The following is a 15642-nucleotide window of genomic DNA, read 5'->3' as shown; positions in this document are numbered from 1 at the left end:
AGAAGGTAAATGGACTTTTCGAATAAACCGGTATTTTGTGAAAAATGAGCTTTTCAAAAGCATGCATGCAAGGGTCTATAACACATTTCAGCATCATAAATCCACTCAAAGTTGGCAAGGCAATTTGGCAATATAAGGCTGACAGCATACTCTTAACCAGGGGTGTCGAACACATGGCCAGAGGGTCAGAACTAGCTCTCCAAAGGGTGCGTTTCAACTTATTAATTCATTATTAATTTTACAGCCTTCTTACAGACAAAGATGTTAACTATGGGTTACAATACCACAGTGACATAAGGTGGTTAAGCTTTGGCTCTTTGATTTATGACAGTAATGTTTCATTTTAGTGACAGTGAACTGACTGCAGGAAGGAGGGGAAAACTGAGTAAGTCATTACGCTATGACTTTGCTTATCATGCCCACTGCAGATCACGTCCGGTACACTGTGGCCCAGGAACGAATAACTCTCGCCCTAATTTGGCTTGTTCACATAACTGAATGACAGGTTAGCAGCCATAAAGTCCTCAGGCATGCTCAGCCCGACCAAGCTCCACTATTACTACTTCCATGTAGAAAAAGGGAAGTCGATATTACAATCAGATCTTGTGTCATGCAAACATTATGAAACTGTCAAATACATGAATCTCTCTCTCATAATCTCATAACCCCATCCACTGCTCAATATGCTCCAACACCCTTTAAGATGTAAATCACCAGTGGACTGTTCCTAGTCCAGTGATCCAGTGGACACCAACTCACAGCTGTAAATGTAAAAGCAGAATAGTTTAAGAGAAGAAGAAATGGTTTGAAGTCACTCTTACCTGTGGTTCCACAGGCCGGTGCATGGCCTCAGAAGCAGAGTTCCCATTGGGGTATGAAGACTCAGATCGCGGCGGCACCGGAGGCTGCTGTGGTTTGGTCTGAGCCGCCTGGGGAGAACCCTGGATGTTCTTCCGATATCGCTCGTCAGCCTAAGAAGGACACGTGCAAACAGCAGCATTAGCAGCAAGTTGAGAATACAGGTGGGTACAGGTCAGTACACGAAGAGGAGAAAAGACAGAAGCCATCAGCCGCTATGGTTTGTTAGTTTCTTCCAACAGAGAAGAGGTGATTTGTTCTGGCAGTAGTTCAAGCACATCAGAAAGTTATCTGCTGATACAGGCACACCAGCAGGGACAACAAAGCACCTCCTCAAAGGCAGCAGTGTTATTGGCACCGCAGTGTTCCCACATCCCTACGAGAAGGAACCAGCAAGACTGTCATGCATTTTCATGTGGAGAGAAGACATTCACAAAGGAAAGGTTAGGTCACACACTGAGGTCCAGGACACGGTTCACCATAGAAAGTCAGATTTTGAAATGTTGTTTGGGTTGTTCTTCAAAATGGATATTTGGATATCTTTTCCATTTGTGATTTTTTTTTCTTCATGTTGCCACTTTATCAGAAACTTTGTGATTACAGTGTTATCATTACGACAAATATGATGGCTGAACTATCAAAAGATGACTATCCTGTTTGTTCCACCAATGTTAGGGCTTCTGAGCTGTTTTGGCCAATGATGTGCTTTTATTTGGCTAGCGTCTCTGTCATTATCCTTCCCAATAGGCACTAAAAAGGATACCAAATGCCATAAAGAAGAAAGAGACTGTAAGTCACGCTGAGCACTAATGAGGTGGCTCGTTTTTATTAATGTGGGGACAAGGACTACCATGAGGATAATTAGAGACCAGTTGTGTCCTTCTTTAGAGGGACGAGCTGTTCAAGTGAGCATTTCACTGCAAACTCACGAGAAAAAGCTCAAATGACATCTGCTCATACACTGTAAACAGAACGCTGACATAGCCACCATGACACCAACGTTTGGGCTTCTGCTTTGAAGGCCAGATTGTCACTTTCAATATCGATGTCTTGTGTTTTTGAAACTAGATGATAGGAGCATGGGGGTGGATCTGACTGAGAAACCAGGGATTTTAAGTTGTACCCTGGTTTATCATCTGCTGTACTTGAAATGGGGCTATAATTTGCAAAGGAAGCATCAAGATTTATTTAATAAAATGTGAACTTGGCAATCGAGACCCTAAAAAACTGATTACTGATTTCATGCATAAAGGGAGAAGTAGGTTCATTTTCTCACAGGCTTCTGTACAATCTTACTTATCTTGCAACCAGAGGAGTTGACCTCTGCTGGCCATTAGAAAGAATGCACCTTTAAGGCACTTCAACATTGGCAGCCCTTTTCAGACTCAGAGGCTGTATTTTTTATTCTATGTTTCAGGAAGTCTGAAGGAATCCTCGAAGTGAACATGAATATGCTGCATCTAGATATTAGTTTGTTGGTATTTGGTATAATAATTTCTTTAGTTTCCCAACTTTTTTCCTATGAGGATTTCACAAGTATTGGAAATTAGCAATACTATAAACTCTATGTGCAGCACATCAGTTTCATGCTCCATATTGGACCTACGTTAACCATTATTCTCCCTTTTGTTTCTGTTTCTCTCTCAGTTAGCCCTGCTTTAATCTTGCTTTAAAGATTGGTCTCAAGTTGAGTTCAATTTATTAGAACTTCATATTTAAGTTCACCTAAATAGATAAAATAACTGCTGTTGGTCCTGTAACACAGGCATATATGTGCGTCATGGACCTGTTTAATTATTAGACATGTGAGTTTAGAAACAGTCTAGCTACAGCGCTCGTCTACAAAGCCATTCACCCCACACCATCAGCTCACCGTCACCATCTACACACGATACACTAAAGACAGCGGGAGTGAGTATACACAAGCAAAGGAAGCATTTTAAAAGCAGTCACTGTGACTGATCAGCTAACGAGGTTCACCTCTCTGACTGGCTCAGAGTCAGGGGCGGGGCCTTGAAGGTCAGCCACTGGTAGCCTGCTTTCTGTAGTTTTTTCCAGACTGGAGGCTGGACTGGGCCGTGTCTTCTCACTGTCAGTGTTCTGTGGTTGTTTTGTTGTTTCCTGCTCAGGGGCTTGCAGAGGCTTTACCCTGTCAGGTTCAGGGTTCTGTGGGGGTTTGGGGGTCTGTTGCTGGGCTGTTTTGCTACTGTCCAAGTTCTGGTTTTGCTGAAGCGACAGCAGGTAGGCCTGCTCCTGCTGCAGCTGTCTCTGGAGTTTCTGAGCTTGCCGCTGCTCCTCAAGCTCCCGCCATTTGTACTCCTGAGTACAGGGAGGGTCAAGTTGAACCAAAACCGCTAGCACACATAGGCTGGTCGACACTTACTATGTCCAAAAAAGTCCTTTTTGATACTTTAAGGGATTAAGAATCCATTTAGATGACCCCATACAGTTACACCAACCATCCGTTTGGAGTCACATGCCAGCAGTGACTGTAGGAATACGACTGTATGAAAACTATTGTGTAGAAGCTAGCATCAGAGATGGAGAGAGCACTTTGTTTTGAAAGGCTCTTGGTGGTAATGGCATTATAATATTGCAAGGCTTTTAACTAATTTCTTACTTTTATTACATATTATTTATCCTTATATATAAGGATATATTTATATTTAATATATATCCTGTAACTGTGAGCAATGACATCACAGCTGTTAACAAACACGGCACACATAGCTTTATATTCTAGTTTCTATAAGGCTGAGTGTCTCAGGTCCTAAAAATGTTAAATGCACCCTTTATGACTGAAACACTGCTAATTCAACTCACAGTGTGATTTGACTGTGTAAAAATGTGCTCTGTTAAAACATTGAGTTTCAGGCTAAGTCAGGCTTTAGTGGAGAATTTAAATGGGAGGAGACTAAAAAACAAACGAAAACAAAACAAAACCAAACAAAAAAACTAAACCATCTGATGGATACTGGTGGGGGAAAAAATGTCCAACTGCACGCCTGTTAGACCGCTGTGGTGAAAAGCAATTAAACCAGTGAAGCATTAATACAGTTTTATGCAGTGGGACAGTTGTGCCCATTGCCAGAGGCTCCATCTAATTATAGGTTGTTAATTCAAACATGTAACATTCATCCCTATAATACAGCTCAAAGTAATGTGTTTCGCAGTTTAAATAGAAGTCAGCTTGTTTTTTGCATGAGTTTGTGAATGGTGACTATGCAGGAACCACATGGTCAGAGATTAAGTAATGGTTGAAACTGGAAGTGAGGATGTTAACGGTCATATCCTTTTATTATGTGAATATCCGCTCCAAACCCCAAAAGGAACAGAATCCTTTAAAAAGAAAAAGAAAATAACAACATGGTTTGAGTATCAGTATCGCCTCCCCTGACCCTTTAACATCTGGAAGAGGGGAAGCCCTCTCTTTCCGTGGGATGACTAGTTTCCTGCTGATGACATCACCTTCACTGAGAGGCTCGTAAACATCCTGATTTCCCCGGCAAAATCTGAGAACGCTCATTATACTCTGACCTCAACCGTTGACGGCTCCCCTCGGCTTCACTAAAGTCAAAAGTTATTTCTAAAAACTTGATGAAGTTTAGCACAGAAGGCAAATGGACTCAGGAAAACTCATGTAACGGAGGAATAAAGTACCTGCGTTAGGAAATTTAACAACCTGGGAGCTGCAGAAACATTAAAATCACTTGGGGCATGAAAGTAGAAACAGCATTAAGCTCATTTAGATTTTTTTTTAAATGATAAAAGGGGGAAAAATGAAGTTGAATGTGACTCACCAGAAGCATGGCCTGTTCATGGAGGAGCTGCTGTTGCAGGATCTCCAGGTGCCTCTGCTCCTCCTCCAGCTGTCGACGTATATACTCCTGTCAGTCAGAGTCCACAGCCATTAGTTAAATATCAGAAAGGTGGGTGTAAAAGTTCATCCAAATTAATACAAATCCTAATTAAAGTTGATAAAACAAATCTTTCAGTGTCTTGCCCAGTCGATTCCCTCCTACCTGCTCGCGGTCGGCCCTCCTCTTTTCCTCCTCGGCCCTCCTGCGCTCCTCCTCTTCTTTGCGGCGTCGTTCCATCTCTTCGATGCGCCTCTTCTCCTCCTGCTCGCGCCGGCGCTGCTCACGCTCCTGCTGCCTCCTCATCTCGCGCTCACGTCGTTGTTGCTGGAGGAGTTAAAAAAAGAAAGAAACTGCTCGTCGTCCTAGTTCTGATTTTTGTCAAGTCATACGAGACACTGACCTCATGTTTCCTAATCAGTGCTGAACTAGAATCTGCATGACTGGCACAATATTAATATTTAAATTTGACCTGGATTGGTAAGAGAAGCAACGTGAGACCACAAAGTGTGCGACTCACACGAAACGGTTAAAACCCTGTTCAAACATTCAGCACACTGCTGTATAGCGCACATGGTTATTGCTCTGAATTTTCCTCCATAACGATAACTGCCTTTGGTGCCACTCGAGTGGCAGCGTCTGGGGCAGAAAAATGAAGCCGCTCTAAAAGTGTATGAAAGTGGTTCTTTGCCACACTCAACCTCAAACACTCCTATGCTAAAAGGCCCAACATTACAGCATCATTTGGCTTAATCTAAGGCAAATCAATGGGTTACTGGATAATCTTCATGTTTTAGGTAAAGTCTGCAGTGTCACTGTGATGGGACTCCAGAAGTGTCTCTGCTTCATCACATCAAGGAGATACATAGTGATGGCTGCTTATACAGTGGGGCAAAAAAGTATTTAGTCAGCCACCGATTGTGCAAGTTCCCCCACTTAAAATGATGACAGAGGTCAGTAATTTGCACCAGAGGTACACTTCAACTGTGAGAGACAGAATGTGAAAAAAAAAATCCATGAATCCACATGGTAGGATTTGTAAAGAATTTATTCGTAAATTAGGGTGGAAAATAAGTATTTGGTCACCTCAAACAAGGAAAATCTCTGGCTCTCACAGACCTGTAACGTCTTCTGTAAGAAGCTTTTCTGTCCCCCACTCGTTACCTGTATGAATGGCACCTGTTTGAACTCATCATCTGTATAAAAGACACCTGTCCACAGCCTCAAACAGTCAGACTCCAAACTCCGCCATGGCCAAGACCAAAGAGCTCTCGAAGGACACCAGGAAAAGTATTGTAGACCTGCACCAGACTGGGAAGAGTAAATCTACAATAGGCAAGCAGCTTGGTGTGAAAAAAATCAACTGTGGGAGCAATCATCAGAAAATGGAAGACATACAAGACCACTGATAATCTCCCTCGATCTGGGGCTCCACGCAAGATCTCATCCCGTGGGGTCAAAATGATCATGAGAACGGTGAGCAAAGATCCCAGAACCACACGGGGGGACCTGGTGAATGACCTGCAGAGAGCTGGGACCAAAGTAACAAAGGTCACCATCAGTAACACACTACAACGGCAGGGAATCAAATCCCGCAGTGCCAGACGTGTTCCGCTGCTGAAGCCAGTGCATGTCCAGGCCCGTCTGAAGTTTGCCAGAGAGCACATGGATGATACAGCAGAGGATTGGGAGAATGTCATGTGGTCAGATGAAACCAAAGTAGAACTTTTTGGTATAAACTCAACTCGTCGTGTTTGGAGGAAGAAGAATACTGAGTTGCATCCCAAGAACACCATACCTACTGTGAAGCATGGGGGTGGAAACATCATGCTATGGGGCTGTTTTTCTGCCAAGGGGACAGGACGACTGATCCGTGTTAAGGACAGAATGAATGGGGCCATGTATCGTGAGATTTTGAGCCAAAACCTCCTTCCATCAGTGAGAACTTTGAAGATGAAACGAGGCTGGGTCTTCCAACATGACAATGATCCAAAACACACCGCCCGGGCAACAAAGGAGTGGCTCCGTAAGAAGCATTTGAAAGTCCTGGAGTGGCCTAGCCAGTCTCCAGACCTCAACCCCATAGAAAATCTGTGGCGGGAGTTGAAAGTCCGTGTTCCTCGGCGACAGCCCCAAAACATCACTGCTCTCGAGAAGATCTGCATGGAGGAATGGGCCAAAATACCAGCTACTGTGTGTGCAAACCTGGTAAAGACCTATAGTAAACGTTTGACCTCTGTTATTGCCAACAAAGGTTATGTTACAAAGTATTGAGTTGTATTTTTGTTATTGACCAAATACTTATTTTCCACCCTGATTTACCAATAAATTCTTTACAAATCCTACCATGTGGATTCATGGATTTTTTTTTCACATTCTGTCTCTCACAGTTGAAGTGTACCTCTGGTGCAAATTACTGACCTCTGTCATCATTTTAAGTGGGGGAACTTGCACAATCGGTGGCTGACTAAATACTTTTTTGCCCCACTGTAGAAGTTACACCTTCAAAGCAAAACAATCAAGAGGCTCAAGAGAATCAATTTTCAATCATTTTCTGAGTTCAGCTATGTTAAGATTTCTCTATCACACAGATATAAAAAGATAAAACCATGAATTTGACTTTTTAGAGGCCATCAAGGATGAATTTTAACCCTGCAGGGCTCAAAACAGGATGAGTTATAGATTAATTTGGAATGCACTATGTTGCAGGTCATCTCTTTAATTATTTTATTCACGGCTGTCAAGGATTTACACAGCTCTACCAATGTGGCTCAGAGTTCGTTTTAACAGCGATCCAAATTGTGTTGTTTTGTTTTTTGTTTGTTTTTTTATTTGGGGGTTTTGGGGACCTTTTAAACTCAGTTTGCAAGTATTTTTGAACAGATAGACATCAGTATAGGTTGTGGCAAAAATGTATTATTGATGTGAGCAGAGAAAACATAAATACTACGGAGGTGTATGAGCTGGACAGACAAGTAAAAAGACGATAACATGTCAACATTTCAAGGACTGCATTAACACTGGATATCTTAATCAGTGTGAAAGTTCAGGCCTGACAGGCAGCGTGTTTTTGTTTAAGCTTGGCTCTCTAAGCAGACACATGAAGAAATTACACTGATTTCTGTCTGTGAGCGAGTTGTGACAGGGTGCGGTGAACGCTGCGAGACTGCAGGTCACGGATTGCGTACGATGACGCATCGTGTTTGCACAGATTCTGTGCTCAGCATTCAAGCTTCCAAACGTGGGGATCTATCAGAACAGGAGAGCACATGTACGCCGATATTTCACTGACGTGGCTGGCGTTCAACTGTGGCTTCTCGCTGTCTGATTCATCCACAAGCACCGTCATGAATCAAAAACGGAGCCTTGAGCTGTAAGTGCAGTGGGAAAACACGAGCAGAAATACAACTTTGTTCTCTCTCTCTTCCCACAGAGGCCTTACACTTGTGCAGTGCATTTATATGTGCTCAGTGAATTTTTGAGCGTGTTTAAATTTGCTTTTTTTTGGGTGAGTGGGGGTGGGTTGTTTCCCCAGTCCCTCTTTTAATATTTAGAGCTGTCTCTTCTCTTTTTCCTCCAGAGAATTTAGTTCAGTCGTGTCCAAATTTATAATCATCTATTTGAAGCTTTTTTCCTCCCTGCACTTCCTTTACTCCTCTCCGGTGTTACTGAACTTTTTTCTCTCTCTTCTTAAGAACAGAGGATGAAGCCAGGTTCAGAAAAGTGATTATAGCTTAAAGAGATAATAGGACAATTACAGCAAAGGTGTTCAAATTCACTCTCTGGGGAAACCAATTAACTTTTTTCCCACTCTAGTCAAAAATTGATTTTGGAACATTATATGAAATTATCAAGTACAAAATCTAACTGCTATCCCCCCGAGTAAAACAACTTTAATCTCACCAACATAATGTACACACATATTAACTGCAGCAGACAAACTGGCTAACCCCCCAGGGTTCACTGCCCAAACAAGACGAGCTGAAATCAAAGGAACAAGGACTTTTCTACTTAGTCATTCTAACTTTCTGCTGAATTTGTCGCTTTGAAAAAACAGTAAAGTGTTACTGATTCAGATCTGTTGAATTTTATGTTTTTTCATTTATAATTCAAAGCCCAAGAAGGACCAACAGTCAGTTCCAAATTTAATTTAAAATGACACGAATCAAAGCCGAGAAGATCACTCAGTTAGCAGTTCTGATTGCCAAAGTCTTGTTTTGACGAGTCAAATTACTTTTATAATAAACCACAAGTGTCAGAGGTGATGTGTGACAAATATAGAGTGAAAGGGAAGATTTACAAGAGAGAAGTGGGATCTGCTACGATGGATGGTTTTGGAGGTGGTGGCACTAACAAACATACAGCAGGTGAAGCTTAATGTGGCAGAGTTGAAGATGTAAAGATGTGCATTGTGAGTGAAAGTGACAATATCAGCTCAGGTTCAGAAGTTTAGAGGCAAAGTTCGAACAGTTCCAGTCCGGCTTTCGTCCTTTACATAGCACTGAAACTGCTCTTATAAAAATAACAAACGACCTTCTTATAGCAGCTGATTCTGGTCTCCTCTCCATCCTTATTCTTCTTGATCTGAGTGCAGCTTTTGACACCATCTCTCATCCCATTCTCCTTAGCAGATTAGCTTCTATTGGTCTCTCTCACACTCCACTAGCCTGGTTTAAATCATATCTATCTGATCGCACTCAGTTCATTCAATTAAAATCCTTCACTTCTCAACTTTCTCCTTTATCCACTGGGGTGCCCCAGGGATCTGTCCTCGGGCCCCTTCTCTTCATCATCTACCTTCTTCCACTCGGATATATTTTTCGTAAATATAATATTCAGTTCCACTGCTACGCCGATGACACCCAGCTCTATCTCTCTACCAAACCTGACTCTACTCTTCCTCCACCCTCCCTCATCCTCTGTCTAGCTGAACTCAATTCTTGGTTCTCCTCCAACTTTCTTAAACTCAACAGCAATAAATCGGAACTTCTTCTGGTTGGCACCAAACGACTGCTATCCAGAATTAACAATTTCTCTCTCACCATCAATAACTCGCTGGTCCCTACCTCTCCTTCCGTGAAAAGCTTGGGTGTCATTCTCGATAGCACATTATCCTTTAACTCGCATATCAATAATATTACACGTGCAGCATATTTCCAACTCCGTAACATTAATCGCCTCCGCCCCTTCCTCACACCTTACGCCACTGCCATTCCCATCCATAATCTTGTTATCTCTAGAATTGACTACTGCAACTCATTATTATTTGGCCTTACACAAAAATCTATCAACAAGCTCCAACGTGTCCAGAACTCTGCTGCCCGTATTATTACTAGGACTTCTTCTACCCACCACATCTCCCCAATCCTGAAGCAACTTCACTGGCTCCCGGTCAAATTTCGCATCCATTTTAAAATAATTCTGTATACATTCAAGGCTACTCATTCTCTCTCTCCAACGTACATCTCTGACTTATTACAGATGAAGCTCCCATCCCGCTGCCTCAGATCTTCATCTTCTCTTTCTCTCTCTGTTCCCTCTGCTCGTCTGATCACAATGGGAGGGAGGGCCTTTAGTTGCTCTGCCCCTCGACTTTGGAATTCCCTACCCCCGGACCTCAGAAATATTAGCTCATTCTCTCTTTTTAAGTCCACCCTTAAAACTCATTTGTTTAAAATTGCCTATTCTTAAATTTCTGTATGTTTTAACTTTTATCTTCTATTCTTATCATTGTGTATATTTCCAGTTTTTATCTGTTGTACAGTGTCCTTGGGTGCTTTGAAAGGCGCTATTAAAAATGTATTATTATTATTATTATTATTATTAAAGTTAGAGAGGAAAGGCTGAGGTGGTCTGGGCATGTGAAGAAGGAGGATAGAGGATAATGGAGGAAAAGGAGAAAAAACCCACAGAGGTGGTTTACAGATGTAGTGAAGGTGGACAAGCAGAGGGTTGTGTGGCTGAGGATGAGGATGTAGCGTCCTCTAATGGGAGTAGTCAAAAGAAGAAGTAGTAGTAGTATACATGTGAGCAGTACTTTGGATATTGTTGCCATGATAAGATCTAAGACTGATCTTTTGATTTTTTTATGATGTCAAAATAAATCAAGATTTACTGGAGAAGCAGATGAAGTCAAATAGGTTAGAAATGTCCTTTTCTTGGGCGTGAGAGTCCAGAGTCATGTTATACATCCATAATCTAAATAATATATTTAGCATAATAAATATATTAAGTTTCCCTGCATCCAACGAGCCACATCAGTTCCTTAGTATTTTAAACAAACATATAGAAGGTAACACTTAAGAAAACTTCAGAAAACATCAAAATTTACTGAAAACCCTTCAGTTTTGTAAAAACAGTGATGCCATTCATTTTCATGGGAGAACCTCTCTGTGTACTAAACTTCATAAATAATTAAAATCTTTCCCTGCAACAGGGTTATTTTTAGTCCTATTGAAACTTCCAGGGTAAATGCTTAATTAATAATAAATAACTCATATTTTAAATATGGTTTTTGTTTAGGCAAATTTACATCCCTCATTTTCTTTTTCGTTTTTTTCTCACAGATTTTGCCAACATTTTTCTGACTCTGTGACACAGTGTGGTCAGGCCCGAACTTTCAGCCTTAAGAGTCACTCAAATACACGACTCACATTAAACTGAACCTCCTGTGCAGTGGTCGCAAACAGGCAAGTTAGCTATGGAGACATTTTGGTAGTAAATATACTGACTTCTGCTGTTGAGCTGGGCATTTTAACATCTATGATTTGTTAGGTTGTCCTGCTGGATTCTGTTCTGGTGATATCACCACTTTAGATCCAGTTACACTGGATTATTACATTACAGGAACACAACAGTCAAACAGCAGTCTATCGCCTCTTCTAAACACACAGTCTTACCACAGCACTGTGTCTACTCGATTAACATAGAAATCCTATTAATTTGTTATGAGGTTTCAACCTCCTCCAGCCGTCTCCGCTGCTCCTTCTGCTGCTCGATACGTTTCTGCCTCTCAGCCAGCAGCTGGCGCTTGTACTCCTCCTGCTCACGGAGCTGCTGCTCCTGGAGGAGCTGTTGGCGGCGAAGGGCCTCCGAACGCTCCTTGTTCTCCTGCTGCAGACGTATGAAGTCACGACGCAGGGTCGACTCGCCCGGCACGTTGACTATGGAACTGTACAGATGACCCAATGAAAAGGATGTAGAAACTGACCCGTATGACATCATAAAATACTTTTCATATCAAGGGTGTAATCATGTGACCTTGTGCTACACAAGTACTGAGGCTGTAGCGTGCATATGTATGTGTATAAAGGAATCACTAAGATGACTTCAAAAACATGGTCAGAATTCACTTTATGATGTTTAGCTTATAGTAAAAAGCTAAAACTATGTACTGTAACTATGTATTGTTAGATGGATCGATACCTTGGCTCTCCTTCTTGCTCAGATGACTCTTCCTCCTCTTCTTCACTGCCACTGTATTCATACTCTGTCTCATCTGCAGATAGTTAACAAAAACAAAGTCTAAAAATTAGAGTCCTCATTAAACCTTCATCATAATATATGTATATTTTTTTTAAAGACACAAAATATGCCCTTTTGAGGGAGTAGCTTCTGATTTTTATCAATAAGTTCATTTTTGCACGTTAACACTGACAGAGCTTTGTCCTGGACTCACCTTTCTCGCCCCTCTTCTTCTTGGTTCGGTCGATGTGGTCTTTGAGCTGGATGCGGACCTGCCTCTCATTGGGCTGGTCCCGAATGAAGGGGTGTTTCAGCAGCTGCTCAGTGGGAGGGCGCTGGGTGTAATTCTTCACAAGGCAACTCTCAATGAAGCTGAAGAACTTCTTTGACCTATGATGGCAGTTAGACGTCATGTACAGAGTTCGGATCGGCATGGTTTACTGATATCAAGAATAAAAGATGGAAAACATCTCACCACTTTTTGGACTTGAGTCGAGGAGGTGGGTTTCTGGGAATGAGGAAGAGGGCTCTCATTGGATGCATGTCACACAGAGCTAAAGGAAACAACAGAAGAGAAACCAAATGAGAGATCAGAAAAAACTAATATAAATGTCAAAGTCATACATTTAAGATGATTGGGGGGGGGGGGGGGGGGGGGGGGGTGCATCTGTATTGCCTGCATAAAAATAAGGGGTATAAATAGAAAATGTAAGTCTATAGTGAAGCTACAGTTAACAGAGTAAACAGAGTTCTCTTCTGATCATGCAGGTTTGAAACAGAAATACACCAGTAAATTTGTTTAGAATAAAAGTACCAGTTTCTACTCATGATATCATTGAAATCAGGTATTGTACTTACGAGGAGCTCCCTCAGCCATTTCAATGGCTGTGATTCCACAGGACCACAGATCACTCTGGAACACAAAGAGATACGATTAGTTAGAGTCTGTGTGCTTCTCTGAGTAACACATGTGATGGAAATGACAGAGCAGTCTTCTCATTGGTCATATTAATGATTAAAACTATAATCTTTTCTATCACATGGATGATGCTCCTATTTGACTGGTTCCAAACTCATTCTGCACCATGAATCCCACTAACATCTGCGACCAGATGCAGTTTTGCATGCTCACCCTGTAATCGTAGGTAGCATCAGGGTTTTCGTCACACGCGATGACCTCTGGAGCCATCCAGTATGGCGTCCCGATGAAGGTGTTTCTTCGACCTACCGTCCGGTCCAGCTGAGCGCTCACACCAAAGTCCACTGAAAGAAACACGAAGCATTCAAATGAAGAAAACAGACTAAAACCGTTCAGATCCTGCACCAAGGCAAACTACAACTGTGAGAGGGGCCCCTCAAGTTAACTTGAGTCTGCCTCAGAGTGTAAAGGGTCAGGTTGCTGTATTTTAACCACGGTGGAGACACTTTGTTTAATGCTGTGTCACGGGACATTATTAAGCTAGGTAACACAGGATGGCCTGATTACAAGTTGCAACTGAATTGTGGATAATTAAATGGAATAAAAACAACATTGATCGGTGGTTTCACACAAAGGTTTGGTGAAAAAGAAGCGATTTTTATACAGAAGTTAAAGCTTTTCTTTGAAAGTTAAAAACACTGTGGAGGCTGATTTACAGATCAGCACAACTGGACACTAAATCTCCAAAACTCAGAACAGATTCTTCTGTCTTTTTGTGCACATATCATAAGTGAAATCAAACGTCTAGGTAGTTTTGTTGCGAGAAATTATTGTGACACTGTAATCAGAAGAAATCTAAATAAAGACCAATTTTGGAGCTGTATATAGACCTTATGTTTCATAAGGATTTGACTACACAGGCCTGCAGCTGTGCGATCATGTGAAACATTCGAAAACAAAACACTGGCAATGAGAAAGCTCCAGTTGGCATCGCCACAGTGCTGACTCAGATCTGCTGGTGCAATCGCTTTTCCATGCACCGGTCCAAAACCACAGCGCGGGAGCACTTCCCGTCTACAGGCCCGGTCTAAAGCCAACTGACTCACCCAGCTTGACTTCAGCGTTTTCAGTCAGCAGCACGTTTTGTCCTTTGATGTCGCGGTGAATGACATGATGAGCATGCAGGTGAGCTAATCCCTGGTGGGATAAAATATAAATTAAAACAACTTATTAGGAACACGGGCTGTATCAGACGGTCAAACAAGTGTTTGTTTTGTTTAAATGCAAAAGTTAAATTATTTAAAATCATACTTTTAGCAACATTTCGGACACAAATAATATAATCTAGTGAAGATGTTGGCAGCAGACTGTGAGAAATAACTGACCCTGAGGATCTCTCGGGAGATGTAGGCGATCCAGTCTTCCTTCAGCGAGTTGCCCTTGGTGTTCTTCACCAGATCTGTGATGGAGCCGGCACCACAGAACTCCATCACCAGCTGGAGGTGAGAAAGAGATGCATTTGTAACACACACACAAACGCTCACCATCATTCTACCATCAGCGTAAGACGCCATGCAGCGTTTTACTATCGATACACCATTAAGACATTAGTTATGTATTACTGTAATGCAATATTAAGATTTCAAATGTGCTTTATTGTGTTTATTTACATTTATTACTTAATGATCTTCTTTATTTTATTTCACTTTAATGTGTTTCATTGCACACCTTTGATTTTGTCTAATTTTTCATTATTGAGCTATTCTAGCTTACTGGGCTCTGACAATCTTATCATGTTGTATTTTATTTTAATAATCCATCCTAGTTTATTTTAAGATTTGCAGCTTGTTGAGTTTAATGGGAAATTCCTGTGTAATATAGGAATCCCCAAATTTGGGAATAAATAAGGTAGCTTATCTCATCGTATTAGAGCTACCTTGAGCAAACAGAGCAGTTATTGAGAAACTCAGTGGTCCCAGTTAACTTTGCATTTTCCTTCTGTAAGCCACCACGCCTCATGTGAATGCAAATCATCTGGAGTGCTGTGCAGCACTTCAGAGTATTCTTTCTGCCGTCAACAAGAGACGGCAGAAAGAATAAAAGGGAATGCGGAAGGAAAAAATGCAATCACTTCTACTAGTTTACCCTGTGCTGTGATTGAGACAGGAAGCCAACGGCTATTAGGAAATGTGGTTTTAACGCAAAAGAGAAAAGCATTAGCAAAACCACAAGTGTAGGAAGCTGGAGACAATACAAATACAGAAGTGCATCTGTTGAATCTCATGGGGTGCCCTCGTCACTGTTTTACAATAAATTTAAAGTTGGAAAGCATTTTCTGTGCACCTCAACAGGTGGCAGCTGTCATGCTGCGACCTGGGGGACTGATCCGATTCATTTTTAGTACTACATATGTGACAAACATAAAAAATCCTCAAACAAATATGTCAAGACTGGCTCTCTAATGGTCACTAAGCCTCTGATACCGTGTCTCTTACTTGCTTACTAAAGGATATATGCCTCATAAACACATAAAGTGATCTTCTT

General features: G+C 41.7%; 1 protein-coding gene across 3 annotated transcripts in view; it reads right to left on the bottom strand.

Annotated features, from left to right (window-relative positions):
- Positions 1-15642, bottom strand: part of LOC101483446 (mitogen-activated protein kinase kinase kinase kinase 4) — a 108443-nt gene that overhangs the window by 30117 nt on the left and 62684 nt on the right. For all 3 annotated transcript variants that reach the window (XM_076874758.1, XM_076874759.1, XM_012924053.4), the window contains exons 5-16: positions 14484-14594; positions 14205-14295; positions 13312-13442; positions 13038-13092; positions 12655-12733; positions 12394-12569; positions 12141-12213; positions 11676-11886; positions 4881-5042; positions 4659-4745; positions 2839-3177; positions 822-971 (exon numbers count right to left, since the gene is read on the bottom strand). In XM_076874758.1, the coding sequence (XP_076730873.1) occupies positions 822-971; positions 2839-3177; positions 4659-4745; positions 4881-5042; positions 11676-11886; positions 12141-12213; positions 12394-12569; positions 12655-12733; positions 13038-13092; positions 13312-13442; positions 14205-14295; positions 14484-14594 (1665 nt within the window). The remainder of the gene's footprint in view (positions 1-821; positions 972-2838; positions 3178-4658; positions 4746-4880; positions 5043-11675; positions 11887-12140; positions 12214-12393; positions 12570-12654; positions 12734-13037; positions 13093-13311; positions 13443-14204; positions 14296-14483; positions 14595-15642) is intronic.

This window comes from Maylandia zebra, linkage group LG16, assembly GCF_041146795.1.
Source record: "Maylandia zebra isolate NMK-2024a linkage group LG16, Mzebra_GT3a, whole genome shotgun sequence".
NCBI lineage: Eukaryota > Metazoa > Chordata > Actinopteri > Cichliformes > Cichlidae > Maylandia > Maylandia zebra.
This window is presented reverse-complemented; position numbering and strand designations above follow the sequence as displayed.